The sequence below is a fragment of the Nyctereutes procyonoides genome, unplaced genomic scaffold (assembly GCF_905146905.1).
Source record: "Nyctereutes procyonoides isolate TBG_1078 unplaced genomic scaffold, NYPRO_anot_genome, whole genome shotgun sequence".
NCBI classification, from domain to species: Eukaryota; Metazoa; Chordata; class Mammalia; order Carnivora; family Canidae; genus Nyctereutes; species Nyctereutes procyonoides.
Window position 1 is genome coordinate 7,995,598 of NW_026575133.1, and position 13,853 is coordinate 8,009,450.

General features: G+C 34.9%; 1 protein-coding gene across 6 annotated transcripts in view; it reads right to left on the reverse strand.

The window, feature by feature from the left end:
* Nucleotides 1–13,853, reverse strand: part of NT5C2 (5'-nucleotidase, cytosolic II) — an 88,351-nt gene that overhangs the window by 13,912 nt on the left and 60,586 nt on the right. For 5 of the 6 annotated variants that reach the window (XM_055346069.1, XM_055346072.1, XM_055346070.1 and 2 more), the window contains 3 exons: nucleotides 4,386–4,503; nucleotides 3,461–3,556; nucleotides 3,106–3,129 (listed from right to left, as the gene is read on the reverse strand). In XM_055346069.1, the coding sequence (XP_055202044.1) occupies nucleotides 3,106–3,129; nucleotides 3,461–3,556; nucleotides 4,386–4,503 (238 nt within the window). The remainder of the gene's footprint in view (nucleotides 1–3,105; nucleotides 3,130–3,460; nucleotides 3,557–4,385; nucleotides 4,504–13,853) is intronic. The other variant, XM_055346073.1, reaches the window with a different exon arrangement.

Below are 13,853 nucleotides of genomic sequence, written 5' to 3' on the forward strand. Positions count from 1 at the left end.
TCATGAATAAATAAATATAATCTTTAGGGGGAAAAAAATAAACAGATTTTTATAGGCAATTAGAAATAAAGGTCAAGAACTTAAAACAGATTCAGACTTTAGAGAGAACTGGGGTCATCTACACACAGGTAACAGATGAAGTCATGAAGACTATTACAATAGACAAGGCCACTTGCCGTGCAGAGGAAGAAGCGAAGATGGAATAGACCTGTGGAGAACACTTAGGGTTAAGAGGAAAACCAGTAAAACAGATAATAGTTGTTAGAGATGCCCATGAACCTTGGAGAATGAAATGAAACACTCCAAGAAGAGGAAGGGGATAGAATTAATAAGCAAAAATAGTACAGAGAAACCCCAAAGGAGAAAAACTAAAATATAAAATCGCACAATTCTCAGGGCACTTGGCTGATTCAGTTGGTGGAGCATGCAACTCTGATCTCAGGGTTATGAGTTGGAGCCTCATGTTGGGTGTAGAGATTGCTTCAAAATAAACTATTTATGAAAAAATGCACAGTCCTCACGATGAATATATTCACAATGAATATATAGAGATAACTAATCTGAAAAAAGGACATCACATTTAAAGTCCATACTCAGAGTAATCTGGGTAAATTCTTGCTTAGGTCTAACTACCAATGGCCTAACCTCTAGTTAGGATATAAAATCACATCCGTTTCCTGTCTTAGTCACCCTTTGGAAAGAAGAGTTCCCAACAAGGAATAACTTTGTAGAATTTCTCATTTTCTAGCTTTCTAAAATATTCTATGATGAAAATTAAGGTGAAAGGGAATAGTAAGGATATGCTCTCCTCAATCAGGTTTAGTAAGATGATACTGTGTCCTTAAGGTATACTTTCCTATGCTCTCCATTGTTAAAGAGTAATTCCTTTACATAAGGATAGTAAACAGTTATTTATCAGGCAATTAGAACCCAAACTGACTTATAAATATAGTTAGCAATTACATTTCGTTTATACTAAGTGTCAAATCAGGCTACCATATATTTAAAATAAATATTCATTGAGTGGAAATAATGTATCCCAGAAGAAGGAAGTTAGATTTGGAAGTTGGGAAGAAAACAGTAACAGTATAGAACCTTGCTCACTTTCTGTGACTTGTAGAATTAAGATTTGATCTCAGTATTAACCTACTCTAAAACTTCAAAGACCTTTGCCAGGGGTGCCTGAGTGACTCAGCCAGTTAAGTGTCTGCCTTTGGCACAGGTCATGATCTTGGGGTCCTGGGATCAAGCTCCATGTCAGGTTCCTTGCTCAGTGGGGAGTCGTGTGCACACTCTCTCTCAAATAAATAAAATATTTTTTAAAAATTGAAAAATAGGGATGCCTGAGTGGCTCAGTGGTTGAGTGCCTGCCTTTGGCTTAGGGCGTGATCCCGGATTTCCAGATTCGAGTCCCACATCAGGCTCTTTGCATGGAGCCTGTTCTCCATCTGCCTGTGTCTCTGCCTCTCTCTTTTTCTCTTTCTCTGTGGGTCTCTCATGAATAAATATATAAAATCTTTAAAGAATAATACAAAAATTTAAAGTAAATTGTATAAAAAAATAAAAATAAAAAATTGAAAAATAATGGCCTTTGCCATGGTCCAAAACAGAGACCCCAACTCATTGGGAAGGCATGTAAATGTTATGCCTGATGCAGCCCTACCCTCCTTTCCAGCCTTGTCCACCAGTATGCTTCAATAGTTCACTCTCCCTCTCCCTCTAATCTAAAGCTCTTCTTCTCCACAGGCTTTTCCTTTTGACTCTAAAGACTATACATGCATGTCGTCTGAATGGTTCTGCATTACCCATAAATGACTTATTTTTGAAATACTACTAAATGTACTTCCAAAGGAGCTATTTGGAAACTTTATTTTGGGGAAAGAAAGGTCTATGAATCTTGAGTTAGTAAATCTAATTGCAGTACTAATTTATAGAACTTCCCTGCCTTTTCTTCTGACTATTCCCCTCCTCCATAACATAAAAATCCCTTTTCAGACATTAATAAATAGAAGCTTGGTTCATCTTCATTGGGACTTCAAATTATGGTACAATATCCACATATAAAATAGCTTAGGTTGCTAGCATTATTTGCAATCCCTTCACATTCTAAATCCTGTCTCTAGATACTCATGAATCTTGAACAAACCCCTCATGAGAGGAACAGTGAAAGAAAGGCGGATATAATCACTGGCCTGCCCAGATGTATCAAGATAGGTGTTTATTGCATACTGTTCTCAGTATGCACACTTGGAAATTTTTGAGCCTGTATAATTCCAGCTGAAAAGTCTCACATTAGATGCTTCAATTCCAAATAGGGTATTACTGTGACCTCAGATTTAAAGGATACTCTGGTACAGTTAGTTTGTGCTTATCACAAAAAATATTTATCAAAAAGACTGTCTCTTTAAATATTTCACTGTAGACTGGGTTGTTTTTACTACTTCACCTCTGAGAATAACATATAGAAAGAGATACATAATCTATTTTGGTTTTAAGAACTGCTCTGTCCCTGGACACCTGGGTGGCTCAGTGGTTGAGCATCTGGCTTCGGCTCGGAGCATGATCCTGGAGTCCCAGGATCGAGTCCAACATCAGGCTCCCTGCATGGAGCCTGCTTCTCCCTCTGCCTCTGTGTGTGTCTCTAATGAATAAATTTAAAAAAAAATTTTTTTAAAGAGTTGCTCTGTTCCAAATACAGTGTCAGTAGTAAATTAGGTAGTAAAATAGTGGAGAAAATGTACAACTGTAAAGCCACAATGACCAGAAAGTGTCAAATTGTGGTATTGTGATTTAAAAAAAAAAGGGGGGGGGGATGTTTCACAAAAAGAGTAGACACTAAATTTTATCTGCTGTTTAATAGGGTGGAAAGTCCAAATTAGTGTGAATAGTGGAAATACTCTGGTTATTAAAATATAGCTTACTCTTATTTGTTTTAAATATTATCACACTTATTCATTTTTAACTCATATTTTTAAAAACTTTAACCACATGGTCAAATATCTGAAGCTATTCATTAGAATATTAAATAATATATTAGCTATTAAAAACCTTAGTCATTTACACTGTTGTAGTTTTAAATTTTTCAAAGCACTTTTATATACATACCTCTTCTGAGCAGCTACCTGAGAACTGTATTAAAAAGGAGAAAATAAAAATCTTAGAATTTCAAATAAGTCAAAGCCACTACAATTCTTTTTGGGTGAGTTTTAAGATTAGCTTTGTTGGATGCTATATAATTAGAAACCACTTAATTTACCCAAAATGTAACTGCTAACTACATTTATAAGTCAGTTTGGGTCCTAACTGCCTAATAAATAATTGTTAAGTATCCTTATGCAAAGAATCGTTCTTTAATAATGAGGGAACAGGAGAGTATAGTACAGTACATCTGGGGAGACATGGTAATCTGGGGAGACAAGGTATCAACACTAGAAATAGGCTAAGGGTTCTATGTACTCACCCTCTTATGAAGTTGAATCCATGTGCACAGACCAAAAGATTTCCATATGCATCAACTTTCAAAAGATTTCCATATAGTGTATCAAAAACAAGTCCCCTATGTGAAAATGAAGACATTTGTCAGTAATACAAAAATAATATAGGCAACAGTCTTATGTAGTATTACTAAATCATCATAAACCAACACCACCTTATTCAAGCTTTTATGACAACTCAAGCATGTTCCTAAACTCCTAAACAATATAATCCTGGAGTCTGAAGTGAGTAAAATCTTAAAAACTAAACCTAGAGCAACTAAAAAATATTTACTTTGTCCAGATAAATAATCACAACTGTTTTCTGTAAGAAATAAGAGCCTTAAATGAGGTATGAACTATAATTCCTCTTTATACAGTGGTTCCATTCTAAAGGAGTCTTAATTTGCTTGGACAAATGAACTGGCTTATATTTCTCTCTAATAGATGCTGTATATGGGACATATATGATGGCATCACAAACATCATCTTTCTTAATCTTAAACCCTCCCTATCAAATCCAAAAATGCAAACTGTCAAGAAAGCTCCCAAAGACAAAGTGAAATGTATTAGTACAACATGTAACTGCTCTCCAACAGCAAATGGTAGGAGTGTCTGTGATTATTGCCCATCAGTTTTAATAATCTCTCTTTCCCATAAAGAGATCTTCTTCAGTAACAATAAACTAAGCTCAATTCCAAGAACACAAAAGATACAGTGTACATGAAGACCCATGGTAATTTTAGAATCAATAGCAACCAAAACAACAACAACAACAAAAACCTAGAAACAAACCAAATAACCTTTTTTGGTTCTTTTCTTTGAGGGTGAGGATGGTGAGAGGTGGTTTGGAATTATTAATCTGGGGGATAGAGGAAAGGCTCTTAATCCAAAAAAATCTTGAAAAATTACCTGGTAGGGAATGTAGAATCATAAGCAAAGCTGAGCAGTTCCTGAGGGTAGCCAATAGAAACTAATCTCTCCACAGTAAGCTCAAAGCCAAGAGACTCATACTCCGGGGACTTGTACACTGCACAAAGAGGAGGTTCTCATTATAATAATAGTCAATGAAAATAAAAGGCAAATGAGTGAATTTCTACTCTTTCCTAAACTCCTCTCTTCCTAAATGTGCCATTTTCTTCTTTTCCCCCAAACTCCACGTTTTGTACTGCCCCAAACAATCACAGAACTCTACTGTTAGTCTGTAGAAACAGGTCATATTTCCATAGGAGCAAGAGCAATAAGATGAATTATCAGACATTTCAGAATAATTCTTTCATTTCTTAGGAAACTTAACCTTTTTTCGCTTTACCTGTTCTTTCATGCCCACAGTCTAAAGGCAGAAAAAGAAACTAAGATGCACAGCTATGATATTAACCAGGTAGAGAGGTGTATATATGTTGAAGGCTTCACTGATGTGTATAGTTAGTGTAGGAATCCTTCAAAATGACCTTTAAAAAAAAAAAACAACAGTATTTTTGCAATTCCTATTTGGCTTGGTAGTTGCTTTATACCCCTTCAATCAGCACATAATTCTATTTGTCAGGATTAATTTGTTTTCTCATCAGTGCTAGAGTCTGGCTAGAGCCATCAAAATAGCATTTAAGTTATTGCTGCAATATCAGCCATAAAAAGACATGCCTGAGACAATCAGGAAAATCTGGATGTGGACTGGGAACTAGATATTAAAGAATTATGACTAGGGGTAGGAGGAGGGAGAATTGGAGGAAGGCGATCAAAAGGTACAAATTTCCAGTTACAAAAATAAATACTAGGGATGTAACAGACAACATGAGGAATTTAGCTAACACCACTCACTGTATTATATACAGGAACATTAAGAGGGTAAATCCTTAGAGTTCTCATCACAAAGAGAAAATTTTTTTCATTTATTCTTCTCTTTTCATTTTATTTATGTGAGAAGATGGATGTTAGCTGAAGCTATTATGATGATCATTTCACAATATATGCAAATCAAACCATCTTGCAGTATGTCTTATTTTTTTTTGTATGTCTTAAACTTATACAGTGATATACGTCAATTATTTCTCAATAAGACTGGAAATACACATTAAAAAAAGAATTAGGACTCATTTTATAAGATGTCATTATGGAAGGATGGGTATATGCAACTGTATGTATAAAATGAGCATGTGTATGTGTGTGTATATACATAGATATCTATATCTATATCTATATCTGCCAAAGAAGCCTACTAAGTTTGTTACAGGTGAAAAAAATGTATTTTAGAATATGGGTATTTCTCTCTACTACTATAGATCTCTGAAATCTTGTATAACAAAAAACTTTTCAGAATAGTCATTGCAGTTCAGTATAAAGAAAATGATGTTCCTTTAAATAGGTTTCCTCCAATGCAATATTTAGGTAAGCATCTTCCCATCAGTGTCTAGGAGTAGATAAGCCATATTAAAGAGAAAAATAAAAAGACCTGCAATCTTGCTCAATGCCAAAAAAAATCCATTTTTATCTCACAATATTATTCTTCCTAGATTACTACTGTTCTTCTATCCACAATCTATACAGCCTATGGCTCAAACTGATTTTTCACTGCAATTAGTTTGCTGGCCCAAATTAGTGCTAAATCTTAATGAGTACTATTCAACTTTTCCTTGCCAAAAGAAATCTTTTAGAGTATTTCTGGAACTACATAAAAGAAACCAGTAATACTGGTCACTTCCACAGAAGGGAACTGAGTAGCTAAGAGATGGGGAAGTACACTTTCATGTACCGTACTTTTACAACTTATAACATATTAATGTATATATCCATTATTTTTAAATTAAGGTGAAATGTTAGGAAAGCAGGGTGAACTTTCAAAATATTTAATACCATCTGCCATATTTAAAAAGCCTAAAATTGGGGCAGCCCAGGTGGCTCAGCGGTTTAGCGTCGCCTTCAGCCTTGGGCCTAATCCACGAGACCCAGGATCGAGTCCTACGTCAGGCTCCCTGCATAGAACCTGCTTCTCCCTCTGCCGATGTCCCTCTCTCCTCTCTCTCTCTCTCTGTGTCCCTCATGAATAAATAAAATCTTAAAAAAAAAAAAGCCTAACATTTTTAAGGTTCTTTAGGAGAAGGAGGTTCTTGAGTCTTGTCCCCTCAGAATAATGCCAAAAGAAGCCATCATTCCCTCTGATGTCTCAGAGGTAAAAATAATTTAATGCTAATGCTAACACTAAGATTATCAAAATTGGCTACATATTTTCTCTGTTCAATTCCATCCCCATCATCACCCTTTCCCACCAAAACAAAAAAACAACCATTTTGGAATCCATGAGTATGGAATTATTAAATCTAGATGATGTAAACTGTGATAAAGGAAGTGCTTGTATATTCATATGCACTAAAAGAGCAAGAGCTAGTGTATTATAATAAAACCAGGAAAGTAGTATTGACTGATGTCAATCTGAATTATTTTGAGAATATAAAATTATCTCTCTCACCCAACACTGTGCACACTTCACTCCAACTGGGAGTAAATCTCTTTTAACAAAATTTCCATAAAACAAAAACTTTCTCAATCTTAACAAAGCCCCATTTATTTCAAATAATATTTAATGAAACAAAATTCCAGTATAGTTAAGCAATTTGGATAATCTACTGGCATTCAGTCTTATAGGATTTGGCCCATATAAAATATTTTCAAGTAACAATTTTTTTTCAGGAGAATAATTTGCTGGATATACCTTAAAAATGGGAGGCAAAAAAACCAAAAAACTTTAATCGCCCCCACCCAAACTCACCCATAAATGAGTCCAGTTGATTTTAAACTTTCCCCAGTTTAAAATCAAGTAATTATAGTGATGGAGTAATGATGATTAACACCTGTGTTCAGGAGACACTTTGGGTTGAAACCCAAATCTCTTTTTTCAGAATTTTTAGTGAAAAAAAAAAATATTGGGAGGGAGGGTAGATATCTCAAATCCTCATTTTGCCAGCATAAACCCTAGAACAGAAAATAAAACACTATACACTTGCCACATTTATCATTATTCCAGGACAGAACTTCCCAAGTGTTCAACTGAGGTACTTTCTAGTAATTCCCCCTACAGAAATACATTAAATTTCCTTTCACTCAATGAGTTTAGGGTACTTTCTAAAAATACAATGTATTTTCCCCATTTGCTGACCTGAGGTTACATAAGCAAGTACAAATGTAAACTTAAGCGAGAATTTAGGTCTCCCTGAGTCTCATCCAAAGCTTTTTTGTGGTGGGATATACTACCACTGCTAAAAGTGAATTTCTAGATTACACAGGCCATCAAAACTTAAGCCTAGGTGTTGAAACACACTACCCTCCCTCCAACTTCATTCACCTAGTCCAAAATAAACTGCTCTAGTCACAGGTGGGAATGGATTTAGCAAAGAGAGTTCAAGTTCCACTTTGACAACACTATCCATTTCACTAAGCTCTATATTAATCAGTAAGACCTACAAGCTATTGACATTTTCTCATAAGCTTCCCGGATAATCATTTCAGTAACACGAATTCCCAGGTCATTAAATCATCTGCTAGAACACTATACAGTACAACCAGGGCTGGAGAAACAGAATTGTAGTTGCAGAGATCACAGTTTAGATGTTTTGTTCTAAGTGTCCCTTGGGAATAAACTGAATAGTCACAATTTGTTCTGACCTGGTAGCAAAAATGACTAGTCTACATAGTTTGAACAAATCCTTGAGAAATAAATAAATAAAAGCAAATTTCCTTTTTTAAATTACCAGGCCCTTCAAAGTCAGCCTTTGTAGCTGTGGGGAACCATATACATCACCTCAGCTATATATATATATATGCCTCTCCACAGCTGCAAAGGCTCTAATTTCAATTTCTCTTGCAAAACTGGCGAGTAAATGATGCATAACTTCAAGCTCAATTCTTACAGCTGACTTTCCAAAACAAAGCCAATAGATTCAAAGTAAACATAACCTCACATATTCACTGCTTATTTCTTCTTCAAGTCCTCAGGCCTATCCTAATTTACCCAATGTTCAAAGACAAAGAAAGAAGTTATTTCAAGGGCTAAAGTCCAAAAAAGAGGAGTGAGTGCTTCAGCCACCAGAGCAGCACACGGTGTTCTCAGGTTACATAACTAGACTATAAAGAGAACAACCAAAGCTTTGAAAGCTGAAGCTACTGAGAACATTTAAAGATATTCTTTATAATCTGTAAGGAAAAAATAGTTCTCAAAAAAATATCAAATATATGTTGTGGAGATGAAAGTTATGGGCTCTATTTTGAGTAAATGTTGTTCATACAAAATAGAACCTATGTTAGAGGAGACCATCTCTTTGAAATGAGCCAAAATCTTTCTGCAGGGAAGTCTAAAATTCTCATGCACTTTTTTACCTTTGCCACCAAGACACACTGTGTATAGTAGTTTACAGATTTTAGAAAAAGGAAGGGCAAACCTCTACAGAGGTTCCAGCCTAGCAGAATGCTGCTGCCAAAATGAGAACTCACATGAGGCAGATGCAGATGTAGAGTGTCACTCCAGTCTTGAAGGAGTTACACTGGCTCTCCTGTTAAAAAACAAAACAAAGCAACAAAACAAAACAAAAACAAAAACAAAAACTGGTTTTAAAACTGTTGCGATGGGCTGGAACAGAGAGACACCATTTGGATATTGGTATTTACAGGAGTTACTGCCCTCCTATTTAGAAGCCTCTGACCATCACTAAAATTCATCTGAATGGCCATAACAAAACAAGGGTATTGAAGATAAGCCTCCGTTTTGTGCATTTAACTTTTCTGACACCCTGAACCTGGAATACAAGCCAAATCTGAACTTGAAATGTTAAAAGATAAACAGAAAAATAGATTTATTTTGTTTTAGTTTCTTTTCTCTAGCACATTTTAGGAAACTAAATGCAGCTGGTATATAATATTTAAAATTGAACTACAGTAAGTGAAACCGGCTAAATAAGGATGCAAGCATAAACGAGTAGTCTCATCTTGCTATTAAGCACCCATTTAAAGTTGAGTCCATTTGTGCCTAACTACCTACTTTTCTATCCTTCCAACACCTAAATTTGTCATCCTGATTGACACAGACAAGAACCAACTTTATACCGCTGAAAACCTAGCCAGATGTCTAAATGTGGAATAAAAGGAAATTTTCCCTCAGTAAGCAGTGTCTTATTATTCTGCTTTCATAAAGTTAGAGAAACTACCTAGTGCAGTAAAATAACTGATTTAAAGACCATAGAAGCTATTGACACTTTTACGATATACACTATGTTTAACTTCATAGGGAGTCATTTTCCCTAGAGACATTCAGGTTTTTAAAAACATGGTTTGACTCCTCCGACTTTTTTGTTAAAGGAAGCTGATACTAAATAAAAGAGCAAAAGTGACCAAATATAATGTCTAAAGGTCCTATAAACACTCAACTAGGAAAAACCACCACCACCAATCACTATGAAAAATAAATTCCAACCCAACCACCCAAAAATAGTTACTTGCTTTTATGCTGTGAATGTGATTAACATCAACATTCTCTATTTAGGCTATGCAATCTTAGTTCTCTGAGACTATAGCTAGAAAAGACAAATTAATTCACATTTTTATTAAGGAGATTTTAAATAAAACTTTTCCAATTCTTATATAAACAGAAGAGGACCTTTTCTATTTTTCAAAACTATTTGAAAACCCTAATGTAATAACATAGTAACACACACATAGTAAAAACTTCTATCTCTAATCCAAGAGATCACAAATGATTTTTAAAAGATATGGAAATTTCTAAAAATGCTTTCAATTTTAATTTACTAAAATACAAAAGCTAGGCACCATGCAACACTTTTAGTAATAGAACATAAAACAAACTCCCAAATGGTTAAATAAGGTAAATAAACAAGTGGAGTTTAGAAGACTGCCAATTTCAATTCACTGCAAAAGCAAATATGCTAAGAGATTTGTTTAAAAAATTACTATTTCAAAATAAAATGAAAAAATTCCCTTATTCAAATTTCTTCTAAGAGCCTGTTCCCCTAGTAGGAACATGTATTTAGAGTGTTCATTATTGAAGTATAGTTGACATACAATGTTATATTAGTGTCAGATGCACAACATATACATTATGCAGTGCTCACCGTGGTAAATGTAGTTTCCACCTGGAAAGTATGGTTTTCAATTTAAAACAAAAAAACTGAAAATTTGAGGCAGTAACTTTAAAAATCCTCCTTAACCAAAGAAGCTGCTTGCAATTTTAAAATATAAAAAAACTATTATGTAATTTTTCCCCCAAAATAAGAATAAGAATAATCACACTCAAATGCTTTTACTAAAACAAAACAAAACAAAAATGCCTGTACTAAAGTTACAGTAATGTAACAAACATTTGAGTGCCTACTGTGTACCAGGTACTAGATGCTAAGAACAAAAAGTCATGGTCCATGGCTTGAAGGAGCTTAAACTGTACTACAGAAATATATGATTAGATAACTCATAATAATTTCAGAAGATCAATTCCATTATGTGACTTGGGAGGTATAGAGGGACAGGAAAAGGGTCATTAACCCATCCCAGGTCTTCTTCAAAACTATGTATGATTCATTCAAGCTTAAACAGTTCATTTTTATATCTGCTCAAGGTACAATATCAAGTTCACCAAGACAGACTGAGACTCAGATTCAGGTAATATGTTCCAAACATCTGTATCAGTGTTTAATTATTATGCAAAATGAGCTAAGCATTGGTGCATGCCTTGCCTACAGGGGGAAGTAGCTACTACTCACACTCAGCTACCCTATGGGAACTAGAGCCAAACACTGCCAACTGTGTGATAACAGCCTAAATTCTAGCTCTCAATTTTTAACTACTGACTCAATTTAAAAAACCAACAAACTCTATTTGAGCCAACTAAGGTCTGTGTGTGAACTGGGTACATGGGCCACTAGTGTACAAAGCCTAGTGTATACTTTAGATCATATACTTCTACATAAGTATTCCCACCTAACTGAAATGTTTTGACTATCCTCAGTCTTGAAGTAAACAGAATTTAGGTACTTACTGAACTGTAAATCCAGATGGAAGTAAATTCATTCTTCAATAACAGAGTATCCTAGATAATCCTGTTATTCTACTCATCTCAAAGAAAAATTGAGAGGGTGGATAAAAAACTTAGGAAATAAAGGAATCTTTATGCAGTTACTTAGTTTGGTCCTCTGCCACAGTACCATTAACAATTATGCCAGAACAACTATAATTACCTGAATTTGATTCCTTCATATGACTATCAAACCAAACCAATGTTCCCAAAGATTAAAAGAATCAGAATCACCTCATGATGTGCCTAGGTAACCCCCACTATTAGAGTTTCCTGACCTAGCAGGTTTTTATCCACAAGGTTTAACCTTAAATCTTCATTATACAGCTTGAATCCATTATCATGTTGTCCTTTCCTCAGTGACCATTAACCTCACGATAAAGCAAACATTCAGACAATGTGTACACAGAAAAGAGATGATGGATCAAAAGTAACTATTAAGACTCATTTTAAATTTAAAAAAATTATTTTAAAGATTTATTATTTTAGAGAGAGCGAGTGAGCAGAGGAAGGGGTAGGGGGAGAGGGAGAGAGAATCTCCAGCAGACTCTGCAATGAGCCCATCTCAGGGCTCTATCTCACAACTCTGAGATCATGACCTGAGCCATAGTCTTAACCGACTGAGTCACCCAGGTGGCCCTTAAATTTTTTAAAAAAATTTTAATTCCAACATAATTGATATTAAGACTCTTAAAACAACTTCATCCTTATTGAAAATAGCAGGCAATATTTTTTAAGAGTAAGATTTTAGTAATTTTCCTGATATAACTATTACATGACACTTATTCCAAAAATTAATCTGGTTTATGTCTGAATGCTTTTATGACTGGCAATGAAAAGATCATAAGTACTGATAAGTGATTATTTCTATCACTCACCTTGTAATGGAGGAGATAGAATTGGATTTTATTAAGCAATCTTTGAAATTTCCTAATGATCTAGGAACCAACCACATATTATTGCAATTCAAAGAAATGAATTTGAAATTAGTGAAAATTGGGGAATGCCTGGGTGGCTCAGTGGTTGAGCATCTGCCTTCGGCTCAGGTCGCAATCTAGGGGTCCTGGGATTGAGTCCCACATCAGACTTCCCACAGGCAGTCTGTTTCTCCCTCTGCCTATGTCTCTGCCTCTCTCTGTATCTCTCATAAATAACTTTTAAAAATCTTTTAAAAAGAAAAAAAAACCAGGGCACCTGGTTTAGTGAAAACCAGGGCACCTGGGTGTTCAGTTGGTTGGGCATCTACCTTTAGCTCAGGCCATGATCTCGGGGTCCTGGGATCAAGCCCCACATTGGCTCCTTGCTAACCTGGAATCTGCTTCTCCCTCTCCCTCTGTCCCTCCCCTTGCTTGTGCTCGCTCTCTCACTCTCACGAATGAAAAATAAAATCTTTAAAACAAAATTTAGCGAAAAACCCTAACTGGGAGACTGAAATGACATAAAGGCAATCAGAGCTTGGAAATTAAGTGTAGATCCATATGTGGATAATAGGGATGCCTAAAGCTAATATACATATCTAATATAGGTAGTATATATAATATAAATATGTATCTAAAAATTTAGTCTTGAATATATTTATCTCAACCAACACATATAATGCACTGGAGGGAGGTGGCGGTAACTGGGTGACGAGTACTGAGGATGGCACATGATATGATGAACACTGGGTGTTATACACAACTGATAAATTATTGAATGCTACATGTGAAACTAATGATGTACTGTATGTTGGCTAACTGAATTTAAATAAAAATATATATATATATATATAATGCACTGGAGTTTTCTGAGGTAGTATAAGAAATCCATAAGTTTAAGAAAGAGCATTAAGAATACCTAAAATAAAGATATAGCTCAGATGGAAATGAAGAATTAAAAAATCTTTACATTTAGATGCCTTAAAAAATTACTTCATTGGTATTTTGTCATTTTTCTCTATCTAGTTTTGTTTTGTTTTTAAAGAAGGCTCCACTCCCAACATGGGGCTTGAATCACAACTCTGGGATCAAGAATTGCAGACTCTACCAACTGAGCCAGTCAGGAACTCCCTCTATCTCGTTTTTAAATTTAACTTTATTAAGAATATTTTTTAATCATACACAAAAGTACTGAGAATATTAAATGAGTGGCTTTGAAACCATCACCCAAGCTTTAACAATTATCAGTTTTCTTGGACTCTTGTTTCATTTATCTTCCCTAATCTTTTCTCTTCCAATTTAATAACTTCTATCAGATCAAAAGTTTTTAAACTGATCTTTCACAGAATATTGAAATAGCACAATTATACACAAGATATCATATACATGCACATA